The sequence below is a fragment of the Cheilinus undulatus genome, linkage group 4 (assembly GCF_018320785.1).
Source record: "Cheilinus undulatus linkage group 4, ASM1832078v1, whole genome shotgun sequence".
Lineage (NCBI taxonomy): Eukaryota > Metazoa > Chordata > Actinopteri > Labriformes > Labridae > Cheilinus > Cheilinus undulatus.
The window spans coordinates 27,572,033-27,588,271 of record NC_054868.1 but is presented as its reverse complement, the minus strand read 5'-3'; the positions used below and the strand labels follow the sequence as shown (position 1 = coordinate 27,588,271).

The following is a 16,239-nucleotide window of genomic DNA, read 5'->3' as shown; positions in this document are numbered from 1 at the left end:
GAAGTTCAGCTTCTCTGTCAGGGAAATGTCAGTCAAAGAGGAGAAATGAATGGTGACAGGTAGAAAGTAGTAGTGGGGGGGTGTTTGCACTTTTTGTGTGACTGACAATCAGCGAGTGGAGGCACTATGGCTCCCAGCTCTGTCGACTATTGATGCGATCAAATTGGCTGCCTCCAGGCAACAGTCCACAGGCGCTCTGTGAAGTGGGTGGGTTTTATTATTCTACATGTTTCTGCTGGGGTCGAGAAAGCAAGCATTTATTATTAAAAGCATGCAAACAAATTGTCTTTGGGGTTGTCCTCATCTGTTACATCAACAGAAACAATGTTTGCCATCCATTTAACAACATCCATCCAGGCAGACTCACAAATTCTGCCTTTGTCAAGGTCTGAACATTATTCAACGATGTCGTAACAATGAGGAGTTTCATTTTTCATGTGTTGGGACCACATCGCTTTCATGCAAAAAGCTTCACTTCTTTTCGGGGAGGTCTGACTAAAAAAAGCTTTATTCAAACAACAAGGAAACAAGAAAAGAGAGCAGTGTCTGGGAAGTAAACTTTGAAATCACAATAAAAAATGCATCCAGGATGGAAATGGAAGTTGGACTAGCAATCCAAAAAGTGAAAAAAAAAAACAAAAAAGAGTGGAATTCTTATTTGGACACAGGGGAAGTAATAACCCCCACCCACCCACCCCAACAAAAAAAGGGTGTTTGATTGACATTTCAGTCCATTTCAGAGAGAAACAAGATACTGGTGAGGCCACAGCTCACTCAGCCGAGAAGTGAGGAAGTACAAAAGAGAAATAATAGCTGGTTTGGTCCTTTGGAGATAGGAAGAAAGACAGCGAAAACAGAAAGTGAGAGAAATAGGTTGGCGAGTAGGAAAGAGGAAGAAAGGGTGAGAGGGAGAGGCGTCAGGCTGAAGGAAGCAATAAATGAAGGTGGAGAGGAAGGGACGGCAGAGGACAGAGTGTTTGGGGAACCAGAGGAAGTGATAAGTTGAGTACAGCCAGACAGCCTAAATCCTCATCTCAATCAATCACACTTTCTTTTCCTCTCCTCTCCCTTTGTCTTATTGATTTCTTGTTTCGGCCTGTGTCCTGAAAGCCCGACTCAAATGACTGCTCAGAGTTTTGGGGGCTCCACCTTCTGGAAAAAAGGAAATTACTGTTTGGTCATTTGTTCACACAGATATACAAGGGCAGTTAAAGGGTCGCTGGGGTCTCATTAAGGAAATGATACAGAAAGCCCACTGTACTGTGCATGCCATTACAGATGTTTTGATACAAATACCAGTATCATTGAATGCCTTCAATACTATCTAACACTTACTTAGTGCCCCACAATACATTAGATAATCGAGTACTCTAATAACAAATATTGCATTTTTCAAATCAATCCCTTTTGCTTTTTTTCAAGAGAAGTAGTACCAGACAAATGATAAAATATGGTGGGTCCCTTAAATGGACTACTTCTATGTTAAAAATAGGTATTAAAAGGTTATCTAAACAAAATATCTAAAATAGTTCTGATGGCAATTTACATTTAATAAAGTTGAAAGGAAAGGAAGTTAAATAATTCCATTAGAATATACCATAATGGAGGTTTAGGGATCATCTCCCAGGAAATTCTGGCTGCTAATCCTTTATTTCTTATATTGTAGTTTACTTTTATTTTTCACTTTGTCATTAAGGTAAAGAGACACTTAACTATTTTAACTTCCTCTAATTCAAGCATTAGTGTAATATTCCACGTTCTATCAAGAAATAAATCTCCATTATCCACACAATGGTATGATGATTTCTGGAAGTTGGACTTTTACATTCCAGAAATTTGATCTATTTCTCAAAGGGTGGTTACTTTTAATTTTTGCAACCACATTTTTGTTTGATCCACCGTGACATTTTAACACCATATCTGGACCTGGGTACAGGTTTTAGGGTAAAGCTGCATCTGTGATCTGTTGAATCCTGACTGTATGATGTGAACTCTGACCTCTTTGCTCTCTCTGTCTCAGTCACTGTTAATAGCAGTAACGTTTCTATTTAATTGGCATCTAATCATCAAAATGTAGTCTTATGAAATGCTTTGGGGTGCCAAAGGATTTTAAACAAATGTACTGAAACACAGATGTGCGGGCGCTGAATTTTAAATTGTTAATTAAATGCATGAAGTGCGCACGCAGAAGAGCGAGAGAGAGAGAGAGGGAGAGAGGGAGAAAGCACCTGAGCAAGGCTTGAATAATGAAGCATGTCTCTCTTCAGTGAAGTTTATAAAATCCCCTGAGGCCTGCAGACATAAACTGATCGCTATCTTGTATGAGCGCGTGGTGCAGGCTGTTCGTAATTTCGGAGTTCTGCCTCCTAGGAAACTGTTTTTCTTTATTTAAACCTTTTTTTACGATAAAATACCGCTACAGCGTTAGCATAGTGCCACATCTGCCATTATTTCACAGCCAGTGAATGTGTAAAAACGCAGCAGGACGAGTGTCTGTCAACATGAACGCATCGTCTTCTTTCTCTTCACTCATGATTTTCACACAGTGCAGCGCATGTTTACTGCATGTTACGTTATAAAAACAGTAAAAACAAATTGTTCCACACAAATAACCATCCATGTGAAACACAGCACACCGTGCGCCACAGCGCAATGTCCAAGCTTATACCTCAGCATTTATGGATACATGACGGATTTAAGCGAAGCCTCGAGCCAGATAATATGCCTTCTTCTTTTGGAGTTAATGTCAGTTGGCAAACCAGCTCATTTGTGCATTATCGTCAACAACTGGGCTGAAGTGTGGAGCAGAAGTTTGTCAGCAACAAAAGATATTTAATAATAATTTTAAAAATCAGCAAATTTACTGGTCACAGTGCGAGCAGATGAAAAATTTACTCGCACCGTCTCAAATTTTAGGGGCAAAATGTGACTATTTAGGGTCAGTCTGGAGCCCTGATTATGTTTTGGAAGCAACAAGTGTTGACCAGATAGCACTAATGTCACTTTAGGCAATAGTGGTAGACTGATCAAAACTATTTGAAATAAAGTCAGGTCATTGTAAGAGAAATCCAAGTCAGAATCAAAAATACTAAATTTCATAGATTGTATATAAACAGGGGCTGCACGGTGGCGTAGGGGTTAGCGCTGTTGCCTCACAGCAAGAAGATCGCTGGTTCCCTTCCTGGTCAATTGACCAGTCCAGGGTGTACCCCACCTCTCGCTCAATGACAGCTGGGATAGGCTCCAGCCCCCCCCGCAACCCCCAACGGGATAAGCGGTGAAAAAAATGGATGGATGGATGTATATAAACATGGTTCTTAAACCAAGTTTTAATCAACATGGTAACAGGCAAAGAGCTTGAGTGAAAGTGGGCCTTATGCTCCTGACAAGAAGCAACAGTGTGCCCCATAGACATGATGTACGTGGACACTGCATTCACTGGATGACCAAATATCATCGATACCCCCTTATTGCTATAGGACCGTTATGTAAGGCAGTAAAGGAATATGTCATCTTTTGAAGTAAAAAGCACAAATGATTACTTTAAATTGATTTTGATTAATTGTTTTTTATTCAATGAGCCATATTTATCAAAGTACTGATAAGAAAAAAATAGCAGTCATTCTCTATAACTTGAAATAATAGCACACAAGATGCTTATTAAAATCATGATGTAATAAAATTTTATTGTACATTTATTGGAACTGGTTCTGCTAGTCCTGGGAGAAACATTTCATCAATGAAGTGTCTTTGTTCAAAATCTAGTTTTTGACAAATAAACATCTAGATTTTCTTTTGAACCTCTTCTCCAACCTTGTCAAGCTTTGCCTGGTTGAGTTTAGACAAATTAGTTTGAAACAGCTCGTTAGAATGAGAAACATCTGTGCACCAGCTCGCTTTTTCTACCTCCATGCAGAACATGTGTATGGGCAGGTGTGCAGTGAAGAGTGGAGGCAATTCTCTGAATACATTCTCTGGTTTCCATTATACACTATAACCAGACAACTACGTGGTATATAAGCCGACCATTTTATTTATTTTACTTCGATTACCTTCTGCAGATAACTTACAATTTGGCATTATTCATTTTTCTATTTACTCCTTGTACTGGCATGGTGATATCAAGCTGGAAAGAAAATCAGCTGAAACCATAAATAAGGTGAAAAAAATAGAGTTAATTTTTCGGCCAGCCCTAGTTTTAGCAGTTTAATAAAGAAACTATTGACGGGGGACAAGATGTGTTCAGTTAGCAGCTTTCTGGATTGACCATTTGTTTTTGGTCCTTAATTCTATCCTGGATCCCATTGGATTCTGGTTACTATGTACAATTTCTCCTTAGTAGGCATCTCATTTTTTGTACACATCCCCAAACTTAAACTTCATTCTTATGTCTGAGAGCACATCTGATTGCACAGAACTGCAGCATATCGGAAGGAAATTCTTTACAAGATTTTATCACTTTCTGTTGCAACACTAGAAGCCCAGAGGACTTTGCCAGACAGTTGACAGTGAGTTTAGAGATTGCAGATGATGTAAAAACTAGCTTTAGCAGATTGTAATGTAAAGGGTTGGTGAAAATTTGCTGCATATGGATGGAAAGAGAGAATCCATAGATGACACAGTGATGTATGAAATTTCTGTGCCTTTCACCACCCACACACTCAGTGTCTGTCATACTTCTGTGAAAACAGAGGGTGGTTTCCAGGAGATTTCTCTCTGCTTTGCCACCTTAAGTCTTTATCTCATACTCAAACAAATACGTACATTGGTTCCAGTACATAATTCATTATTTGGCTGCTCTTTGATGCTGAAGATGGGTAGGTAACCGTATGGAGAGGCAATTATAATCCCAGTCAAAGTGTGATGTCATCAGCTGCCTCTCCTTGAGTCTCTGTCACTGAGTCGTGCGCCTTTAAAGATCAACATTTCTCTTGAAAAACAGGCTCAGGGGTTACTTGTGGAGTCTGTTTGAGAGCGACAGGGGAGATGACAGATCACTGGTAATCAGCCTGCGCACAAGTGTATGTGTACAAACAGAGACGGTAGTCCTATACATCAAACACTCTCCTTCGAAGCCATCTCCAGCTTTGTTTTGTTTCTTGTGCTAGGAGACAGACTTTTTTTTTATTTAGCTGGCATTTTTTGAAAATGGGATTTCCATACTGCTTGTTATCTATCTGCAATATGAGTATGTGTTTGCAGATTCTGCTGTGAATGACATGGCAGCTACGGCAGCATCTTTGATAGCTCAAATAGATAATCAAAGTGTTGCCGACAAAACAGGCTGAACAAAGACGGAGGAAAAGCAGAAGAATTGAAGGTGCAAGTGAGTCCTGTTTGTAGAACACCAATTGGTTTCAGTGCCTTCTCAAAACAAAGCTTCAGGAAGCAGACTGCAGAAAACACTTTGGAAAAGGGAGACAAAAGCTTAATCAACAGGTTTGGGGAAAAAAAGGCAAAACACATTCGGATCCAGATGGTATTGACCCTTTTTCGTGCGCCGGCCTGATTTGAGCTGTTCTGAGCTTAAAGAGGTTAACCGCTTTGAGTTCATCATCAACAATCTAATGAGTATGGATGCTGAGTCTGCATCCTTCATGCCGGCCATTTTTGTTCTTCTGTAGTACTAATTCATTCTAATCTCACCAAAGATACATGAGTTGACTTTTAATTTTTAAACCAATTTTTAAAAGCCACAAAGGCGTTTATTGGCTAACACAAAAATACTTGACATTCATTGAACAGTTTTTGTGATGTCATACAGTGTTTCAGTCCTACTTGGACTATAATTGAAAAAGAGAAGAAAAACAGCAAACAGCAAAACATTGTTTTTTGAAGTGCTTTGCAGAATAGGAGGAGGATGCCTGCATAACATCTTTCTGTCATACTGTATTTACTTCCTTTGACTTTCTAAACAGTCATGCGCTTGTGTGGAGAAGTGCATACATGTTGCCATGGTTTCCAAGTTCAAGGTCCTTTCACTGACACTCATAGCCACTGGAAATTCAAGCACATTTAAGACCACACATATTCATTTGAATGACTTAGCAACTTGCACTCAAATATGAAATCAAGAACATGTTGGAAATGTTTTAAACATTTTTGTTGATATAAACAATGTATGGAGTAACTTCCTTGACTTTTTAGAGCTCAAGATTTCCTTCACACTGTCAGTTTGACTGACAGCCATCACACCGGCTCAGACGAGTAAAGCATACTGTCAAATACACCACTGTTTCTTTGAAGCAGCAGTAAAGTTATGTGATTTTTACCAGCCTGATGCACTGCCACAGCTTTAGTTTAAGGATTCTTTTACAAGATTGCAACTATCCCTAATGGAAAAGTAAAAGGACAAACCTTCCAGTTCTGCCATTATGACCAAACAATGTCTTTAATGTGTCATTACCAGGCTGCTTTCTTGCAGAGATGCTTGTTTGGAAGGGTGAACAAGAAAAGCTTTCATTTGCACACTTAAGCCAGAAAAAGTGTGATGCTAAGATAGATGTGAACCCATCAGAAATGGTTTTGTCAAGTCAGGGCATCACGGCACGTTCAGTAAAAGGATGTTTTTTTATGCCTCTAGCTTATATATATCTATACTTAAGGATAAAAGAAGTACACAACATGTTTTTCCCACTCAGCTCATCTTGTTTTCCTTAAGCCACTATGATGCAACCAATTCAAATTGTCCCTCCATTGACATTTCTGTCAGTCTGCCACTGTTTCAACAGGGCGAATAGAATAAGTTAATTAGTATGTCTAATTACATTTGGTGCTTCAGCTTTGGGAATATCAAATCAAATTAGGAGATTCAATGTTCTTCTTCCATGGCACACGGTTTGCCTGAAGCAACGCTTTTTAGGATCTGTCTTTTGTCTCTATCTCGCTCTATGTCCCTTCCAGCTGTACTACGCCTTCGCTTTGTAGTCTACGCCCTCCTCTGTCATCATTCACCCACACGCTCTTTTCTTCTTACCCCCATTTCTGGATATCCCTCTTCTTTTTTTTATTCTGTCATTTTTTCTTTCTGCTCACACATCTTGCAACTTTTTAGCCGCTTGTCTAAATGATTATCTTTCTCCCTTTAGCTCTATCACTTCAAATGATGCATTTCCACCACATAATGAGATAACTTTACCCTCTTAATTAGACTAGAATAAACAAGAGCTGTTAATCCAATAAAAAAACAGTTAATGCAATGACAACTTGTGATTCATTTTGTTTTTTGTTTTTTGTTTTTTTTTTTGCCTGTTTTTGACATAATCAAGGATTTTAATCCCTTATGATTAAAACCAATTTACTTGTTAAATTATGAGTGGTACATTTTATTCCCTTTAAGAGGGATGCCATAATATAGTTTGGCAGTTTAGCACAATTTCCAGTAGGTGTAATTTTAAAAAGGACATTTGAGCCTTTATATGCAGTATCTCATGGTTGTTTATTGCACATTATTCAAAAATATTTCATTTAATGAAATATTGAAGTCCCCCTGCGAAACATTCATAACTAAATAATTACATGACATTAAAGGACTTAAAATATCTTAGTAACACCTTACAATTACAAAAAGGTCCTTATTTTTGCTTACAACTTCATCATTGTGTGTTGTGAACATTAAAAACAGTCTTTCCCACAAATTGAGACTAAACTTGGGTGGTAGTGGTGACAGAGGGGGGCATCCCATCTGTCTCATTTCAAAGGTTAGTTGGGTGTTTTTGCTCTTTTGACAAAATTCATTGAAGAATTCGATACAAAGAATTAAAGCTACCGTCAGAAAAGTTAACTTTATGTCAGCTCTGTCCACATGACCGTAATGATGTCTTTTACTTAATCTCATGTGTAACCAGTGTTCTCAAACTCAAGAAAAACTCCTCTCAAAGAAAAACATCTTGCTTAGTTTTAGTAATCAATCATACCACTTGAAAGGGACATATTATTCAAAAATCACTTTTTCTGGCTTTTTTAACAAAAATATGTTGCCCTGGCCTGTCCAAAATCCCCTCAAGTACCAAAAAAATCCAGTCCCTTCCACCCTCTCTTTCTCCACCTTTCAGAAAATGTTTGCTGAAACAAGTCATTCTCAGAGTTTCCCCTCATGATGTCATGTGGGGAGTTAGCACCGCCCCCAGGTTCGGTTGGCCCTCCCTATTTGGAAAGTTCCACCCTCCTCTCCTGTTCCTCCTCTCAGCTGGCAGCTGAAAGGAAGATCAGGTGTGCCACATTCATTAAGTCACATACATTTCCTGAGAGGGGCGGAGTCAGACAGCTCATTAACATTTAAAGCCACAGACACACAAACAGCTCATTCTGAGCAGGGCTAAAACAGAGGGTTTTTTAGACATGCAAAAATCCATTACTGGAGTGTTTATTTCAGCAACAGACTTCACGGGCATGTTTTGGGGACCTCTGAGACCACTAGAAACTTATCTTAAAGGGGTAAAATATGTGACCTTTACTCTGAATGATGCAATTGATTAGCAAGACAGTGTGGCATTCCTTGCATCTGAGCATGCAGATGAAAGTCTGAGTCTTTTGGTCTTTGGTCCAGTCTGGTCCTTGACTGATGGCCAGAGAATTGGAAATAGGGATGAGAGAGATGGACCAAGACATGCGAGAAAGGGCTACGGGGCAGACTCGAACCCAGGCCACCTAGGCCATTTGCGCCCCCATAAGGCACCTTTCAAGACAAGTTTACAGCTCACTTTGTAAAGGAAAGTTCATTCTACTTTTTTTACATCTTATTGTTTGAATTAATGTAAACCTTTTCCATTTGCAAAGATTTTAAAAAATGAATCATAAATCAAGTTTGATGTTAAAAAATCAGGTTCACTTTCTGATATGTATTATTCAACCCTAACCCCAGTCCTTGAGAGTAAGTGTTTCTGGAGTTTTCTTCTAAATGCCTGAAACTGCTGTGAAGGGTGGAAGGTGTCGGACAGAATTATGATTCTGAATTAGGGATAGGATTAACTTTCTAAATAAAGCAGGATATTTTTGTTAAACTCGATCGATATTTACATAAAACACTGTTCACACATGTGTATGCCATGGCATTAAAATCAGTGCAAACCAAAGTTGCTTTCAGGAGCTTTAAAGATAATAGATAGAAAGACATCAGATAAAATGTTTCAGTCTGAGTTTAAAAAGTTGGCTTTAATCTTGCCCAACTTTTCATCCCTCTCCTTCCTCCTCCCCCTCAGATCTCTCCTCCTCATCCTCTCCATGCCTCCCCCTGTCTGTCCTGTGAGAAACCATAAGCCCGTGTGTCACTCTGTGAGTCAGTCTTTGTTCTGTCAGAAGCTATCTTACAGATAAGTGTGACTGATGGCTGCAGGCCTGGGCAGACACACACAGTGTATAATTGAGTGATAGGGACTAATGTAAGTGAATGGCTCAGAGCTCACAGTGATCCACAGCAGCAGCAGCACGAGCCCAGGCTCCCAGGGAGGCTTTCTGTTAGGCCCTCGGTAATACCAGCAACAGCAGCCTTCCAGATTACAATCTGGAGACTACCTGTCTGCTTTCCATCCCTGGTCGCTTTTCTTCTCTGTTTCATAGCTCTGTTTACCACAATACTTTGATTTCTCCTCCCTCTGCACACCTTTCCTCATCTTTCTCCCCCTCCGTTATCTTAGCTCTTTAATTAACGTGACATGCTGTGAAGTGAGATACTAAATAATGCAGGCTTTTCCAGTGACATTGAATCAGCCAAAGTGATTAGTGGCCACACAAAAGTGCACACACTGCCTTACACACACAGTGCTGTTTCTAATCAGTGATCTTCTTGTTCCTATCTTTATTTGTTAAGCTACTAAAATGACACTTAAGATAAATATGCACAAGGATGCCCTTTTGAGAGTGTTTTGCCAATCTGGATTTAAATGTCATTATTTTTTGGGCCGTTGCAAACTAACGTAAAGGGCTGTGATGTTGCTGTGTTAAAAAAATAATTTAAATGATAAAAATCCCATAAAATATAGTCAAATTAAATAAACAAAAAGGCAGATGGAGCCAAATACATACATCATTAATTGAAATTGGTGTTCAGATGTTGAAAACTGGATAAAAAGATTCACAAACATGTTATTTTTCTTGGTTATGCATTGAGGCATGAAGTAAAAATCATAATAGCTTTACATACTGTAGTGCTGAGCTCCTGTAGCTACTGTAGTAGTGTAAATCACAGCACAGAGGTCTTAATTTGTGCGGCCAGAGATGTAGGTTATCCCAAAGCAATTGTTTCAGACCAAACCAAGTGGAAAATCCAGTGAGGGTTTAGTTGTTTGCTGCCTTGGCTGCAGGGATGCTGAGGGCTCTAGGTTCCAGTGTTCCCCCCACCCCACCCCCTTGTCTTTTTTTAATCAGATGGCTTGTTCAGGAGTGGAGGGAGGATTAAGACTGCTGCCGCTGCTGCTGATGACTCTGTCCAGTTTTGGAAAGCCCGCAACACACATGCTTGACACAGGAACTCACAAATGCATGCACGCAAACACACACAGAGAGGAACTCTTCTATATGTGCCATTCAGAGGTGATGCATGCACATGCATGCTCATACAGAGGCATTAACTTATGCATGAGGAAGCCCATATGACTGCATATATACACAGTGCAGGCATATGTATTTATTCAAGCAAAGATACACATTCAAACTCCACTCTCTCTCTCTCTCACTCTCTCTCTCTCTCTCTGTCATTATCAGTGTCTCTCACCCCAGCCATCAGTTTCTGGACAGCAGCAGAGATCTGCCATGTCTCATTGTGTCATGTGATTATAGCTGCGAGATTTCTGACACACAGACTGACTGACGCCTGCCTCTTGTAATGCCAGACACTGACACCAGGCTCTGCAGATGGCAAACGCACAGACGGACAGACAGACAGAGGGAGGAGGCTAGAAAGGCAAAAGTGAACGATTGATTTGTTGGAATGAGTTAAGGAAAAGATGAATGAGAAGGAAAGGAAAGAGGAGACAGATTTAATTGGGGATAATTCAGCAAATAGAGACTGAATGAATGTGACAAGTCTGATTGAAACACGGCAGTCTAAAAGGAGGAAAGAAAGACAGAGAAAAAGAGTGAGCTAACGATGAAAGGATAGAGACATTGAGCTGTATGTTGACCCAACACTGTGTGCAACGCAGCCAGCAGATAACACCAGTCATTCTCCTCCCACTTTAATCTCCCCATCATCCATCAATCCGCTTGCTCTATCCTTCCACCCCTCTATCTTAAAGCCATTCATTCCTTTTCATCAATCCTAAATCATGCCACATTTGGAAGAAAACCCTTTATTGGAGTTTGTCTTTGCTTTGTAGCTTGTGTTGGATGATGGGAAAGCAGATAGATAAAAAAATTAGGCTGCTGCATATATGTAGTTATTTAAAACATGAAGAAATGAAACATCAGAAGGATGCTTTAGCACTAAATGTTTGCACGAAGTTGAGAATTCATCGGCTACTTTGCCAACAAGCACACACACCAAAACACACCTCGGGCAATGAGTGCATGGTCCTAATGAAGCAAGGAGGGAAGAGGCAGCTGCAGAAGTGGAGTGTAAGGCCTTGAGGGGCCACACGCTCCAGGTCTCTCTGCGTGTGTGAAGACAGACAATTTAATATGTGAACTTTGAGTCTAATGAATGTTCTCCTTTATTTCTTTCTCTGCAGGTTGTGAGGGCCTGTTTCTATCGTCCTGTTGTACAGTGAGGCAGTGAGCTCACGGTGGATACAGCATGCATGTGTCGAAATATCCCATGATGCACTCTGCCAACTCAGGCCTGCTACTCCTCAGCTTCCTCTTCCTCGCCGATGCCGACTGTGAGTCCTGAAACATGACATGTTTTTTTGGATGTTTGTACATGCGAGCACGAGTGCACACAGGGCTGGAGTGACCTGATTTCCTCTTACAATCCACTCCTGATATCATATCCCTGCTCTGTGTGTGTGTGTGTGGGTGTGTGTGTGTGTGTGTGTGTGTGTGTGTGTTATCTTGTAGGTTTGATATGACGCCAGCTGTTTTTGTCCATCCCAGTATTACTTGGCATGGACTGAAAGACCACATATGGCAAATCAGATAATTTCTCCACTGCTTGTGTGACTGTGTGTGAGAGTGTGAGCGCGATCCCTGATTGTGGCTTTTCCCGTGTACGTCTCAGTGAGCATGTGTACATGCAAATTAGTTATTTCGTCAAAAGTTTAACCCCAGGGTTAGAGTTATGACTGTAACTACTGATTATCTGAAAAATGTACCATTGTTATTCAAACGGAATCTATGAAAAAGTCCAGTAGTTTAGTTTGTTGACTAATTATTCAAAATTGCCATACAATGCAGTGACTTTATTTATATAGCATTTTTAAAACATGTTTACAAACTGCTAAAGTAATAATAAGCATCAACAATGGGGCCAAACAGAGAAGAAGGGCATAAATGTCAAAGGATTACAAATGGAAAGGAGCTGAAATGACATAACATCTCAAGAGGCAGTTAAAAGTGTAAAAAATATTTTTTAACCATAACAAAATTAATAAAAGGCAATATGATAATATGTCAAAGGACATAATAATAAACTCTTTGAGACTGATATCCTACACAACAAGAAGGCACAGGTTATTGAAAGATAAATGACTTTTTAACCACAAGGTGTAGCCACTTACTTTTTCCCCTATTGAAGCCATTCTAATGATGCTATCCATGCCTTCGTAGCCCTTATGGTAGCTTTTCTTGCAAGCTTGGAACTTGGGTGACTTTCCAGGGTCTTTATAGATTAAATCCACACCAATAACTCTGACACTGAACATCTTATTTTTTTTTTATGTTGTTTATTTATTATTATTATTATTTTCAGTGCATGTGTAAACACTTTGAAACTGAAGGAGAGTGCCCTAGTGGCTCATAATGGAGAGTAAAACAGACAGAGAGCCTTAAATGTGTCCCTCTTTGTCACTGCAGACAGGAGCTACTTTGAATAATGGCTCATAATCACCCAGTATATAAAACCCATGTGAGTATTTTCAAGATTTTTTTTTGTCTCAGAATGTTTTTTTTGTTTGTTTGTTTTGTTTTTGTTTTTGTTTTTTCTACTTTTTGGTCTCCGAGAGATGGGGAAAATAAGTTTGGACCCAAAAAAAAGCCTTAGTCATTATTGTTTACAGTGCAGGTTTTTTTGGTATGTGTGTTTTTTTTTTTATTCAAGTCACATAACTGCAGCATGTTTCTAAAGCCCAGGTTGTGTAAAAACCCTGAGAATGAAAAAAAGGAACTTGTCCTTAACCGAAGGGCCATCAAAAAATACCATTCAAGAATATTTGGATCATGATATCAACATGAAGCATACAGTTACATGGCTGTCAACCTACCACTGATTTATGTCTAAACTACAGTACAAGAATAGAAATTTAATGTAAAAAAGAACATTTAAAGCTCCTGTGAGGAGTTTCAGCTAGTCATGAAACTGACCAAATCTTATTTGCTTCCTTATTTCATCCTGGGAAACCTCGAGAACAGTTGATTGATTTTCTAAAAGTAACACAAGGAAAAAAAGAGAAAAAGCAAAATATCCTGGAAAATCTTGCACTGACCTGGTAACAATTTAAATATTCTTCTTATTTAATATCTGAGTTCCCCTAAAACAGATGCATTGTCATATAAAATGTCTAAATTAAAACCCTGTGTGATACTTTTTGAGAGTCAAGTCTGAAGAAGATCATGTCGGCTCAAAACGTCACTCTAATTGAACTGCTAATAAAAGCCTGATATTTGCGGACTTTCTCTCTAGTCATCTACGGCATTTTTGGGTCCTGCACCCTATCCAATGTTGTGCGTGTTCTACCTCTGATTTTTCTATACTTTCTGAGTCCAAGTTTGTTTAAAAAGATACAATGTGGAATAAAGGGGATTAAAACGCTAAAGAAAACAGTATAAGGTGATTTTAGAGAAAATAGGGGAAGAAAAAATGAGTTTCTGAATACCCAAACTAATACTTTAACATATTATATTTAAGAAATTTAGGGTTATACATCTGCAGGTGTGTTTGAATGACTCTATGACAATTCAACATTTAAGAGCATGGAAAAGTGCAGTTATCACCATAGACTGCAGATCTTGTGAATCAGACTTAAGCAGACACCTCGGACAAAAGCGACTGCTAAATGACACTATAACTGTAACAGAAAGAAGCATGTTGGTGTATGGACATGGTATTTCATGATGCATTTCTTGTAGTCCAACTTAATTGTCAGTAAATTGTCTTGGAAAGTCCTAGAGAATTTTCTCTAGAAAAGCGCTGCAATACCAAGTCTCCCTTTATCACCTTAAAAAGCAGAGAACAGCAGCAACAAGATGAATCATTTCTATATAATTATAATTAATGCCTGAAACTGCTGCTATGGTGTAGGTACAAAGTGATTTACTGCCAGTAAACAGTCATTGTTTACATTTTCTGCAGCAAATATTCCTTGTGAGTTAGGCATTTGACTGTTAAAAAAATCAGGGTGAGATTTTTCACAGCACTTACACATACACAGCAAAGAACTGAGGGTTTGTCCACTGGGTGCACCAAAACTAACATAAACCTAAAGTCCCTCACAGGAGTATTAATTTGTTGTGACATAAAAGCTGGAAAGAAAAACAACATTCAAAGGCCAGCAATACATCCACCATGCACAACCATGCCCGGCTCTTTATTAAGCTGTTTACCTATCATACACTATTTTTCTGTTATAATGACTGCAGAGAATGTAGTTTAAATTATTTAGCAGAATAAAACTGGAGTACTTGCTGACAGCTTTAGTGTAAGTCTGAAAGTACAGCAGATAAGTATAAGCTCTGCTTAGGATGAAATCAAAATAATTGAACAACACAGTAGTAGTGAAAACAGGAAGTGATGCATGAGCTCACCATAGGATAAAAGATGCAGCCGGAGAGAGTAAGGGTAAAATCTGAACACATGGAGATTCATGTAAATATTCTAAGTAGGCGTGTTAAACCCATCTAAGAGAGCATCTAGGCTCGGCATTACTCCACTATGAAGTTGGGTTTGGGTCTAACATTAGTGATGAAAATGTCAGATTTAAGTTGAGACTTTTGGGAAAGGAGTAAAACAGAAGTGGAGAGTAGGAGGACTCAAAGAGGGGATAGACTGAGAGAGAATAAGAGGTCCTTCTAGCTCATCATGCAGAATTTCAAACAACTGAGAGCCATCCTCTCAGAGGCATCAGTAAATGTTAAGTATGGTGTCATTTTCATTGAATATTAGTATTGTAAAACTTGCCCCGACCATCATATATGTCCTAGCTGCCCTCGTAGAGCACACACATACTGTATAAACCAGAGCAAACACGCAGATGCTGAACATATATCATCATCACCTCCTACTGCACATATACACTCAAAAATACAGGCTTTAGGCAGCAATTCTCATCCTTCAATGTTTAAAATGAACGCCACAACACAGAGGCCAGTAAAAGCACACACACATCCACAGAGCACTTTTGTTTCCCTTTCGGCCTCCTGCCCTCTCGTCCCGGGTGTGAATCTCAGGGTCGGCCAGTAAAGGCCCAGTCATCCATCAAAACCATGATGCTCCCTCCGTCTCTCTCTCTCGCTCTCTGCCTCTTCTTGACACATCCATGTAATCTGGCGAGAAAGGAGGGACAGAGGGCTGGAGGGGGGGGGTGGTGGAAAAGGCTGTTCATTTCTCTTTTTGTCTCACTGTGTATGACATACAATGCCTCTTTTAATATCAACAGTGGGGACTCAGAGATTCAGATGTTGAGAATTCAAACAGAAGCTGCTGAGATGCTGACATCTTTGGTGCTCATCTCTTGTCTGCATGTTTTGAAATATAAAATGCACTCTGAAATATTGCTTCCAGTTGTGCTAGCTTCACTCAAACTGAAATGAATGGAACGGTTTTCAGCATAACAGACAAAATACAAAAACGAGGTCATGTTTCAGTCTATGTCTCTTTAATTCTCAAGCTATAGAAACAAATGAGTGGCACCCATGCACACTCTGTTGCACTGAGGGTATTAAGATGCAATCAGATGGAACAGTGTCCTATGTGCATGGTTGAAAGTCTTGCATGACACTGCACCGTATGTACATCCTGCACACAAGCACTGGCATAACAATAAAAAGCACTAAACCCTGAGTGTGTGGATGCATTTCCTTTTTTTTTTTGTCCAAATTCACATCTCCCTCTTTTACTCCCTCTTTCTCTCTACCTCCCTCTCTCTTCCC

At 39.5% G+C, this 16,239-nt stretch overlaps 1 protein-coding gene across 19 annotated transcripts in view; it reads left to right on the top strand.

The window, feature by feature from the left end:
- The window catches only part of ptprdb (protein tyrosine phosphatase receptor type Db), a 249,671-nt gene that overhangs the window by 129,658 nt on the left and 103,774 nt on the right, over positions 1-16,239 (top strand). For all 19 annotated transcript variants that reach the window (XM_041784696.1, XM_041784693.1, XM_041784688.1 and 16 more), the window contains one exon: positions 11,667-11,816. In XM_041784696.1, coding sequence (XP_041640630.1) covers positions 11,732-11,816 — 85 coding nt within the window. In that variant the 5' untranslated portion in view covers positions 11,667-11,731. The remainder of the gene's footprint in view (positions 1-11,666; positions 11,817-16,239) is intronic.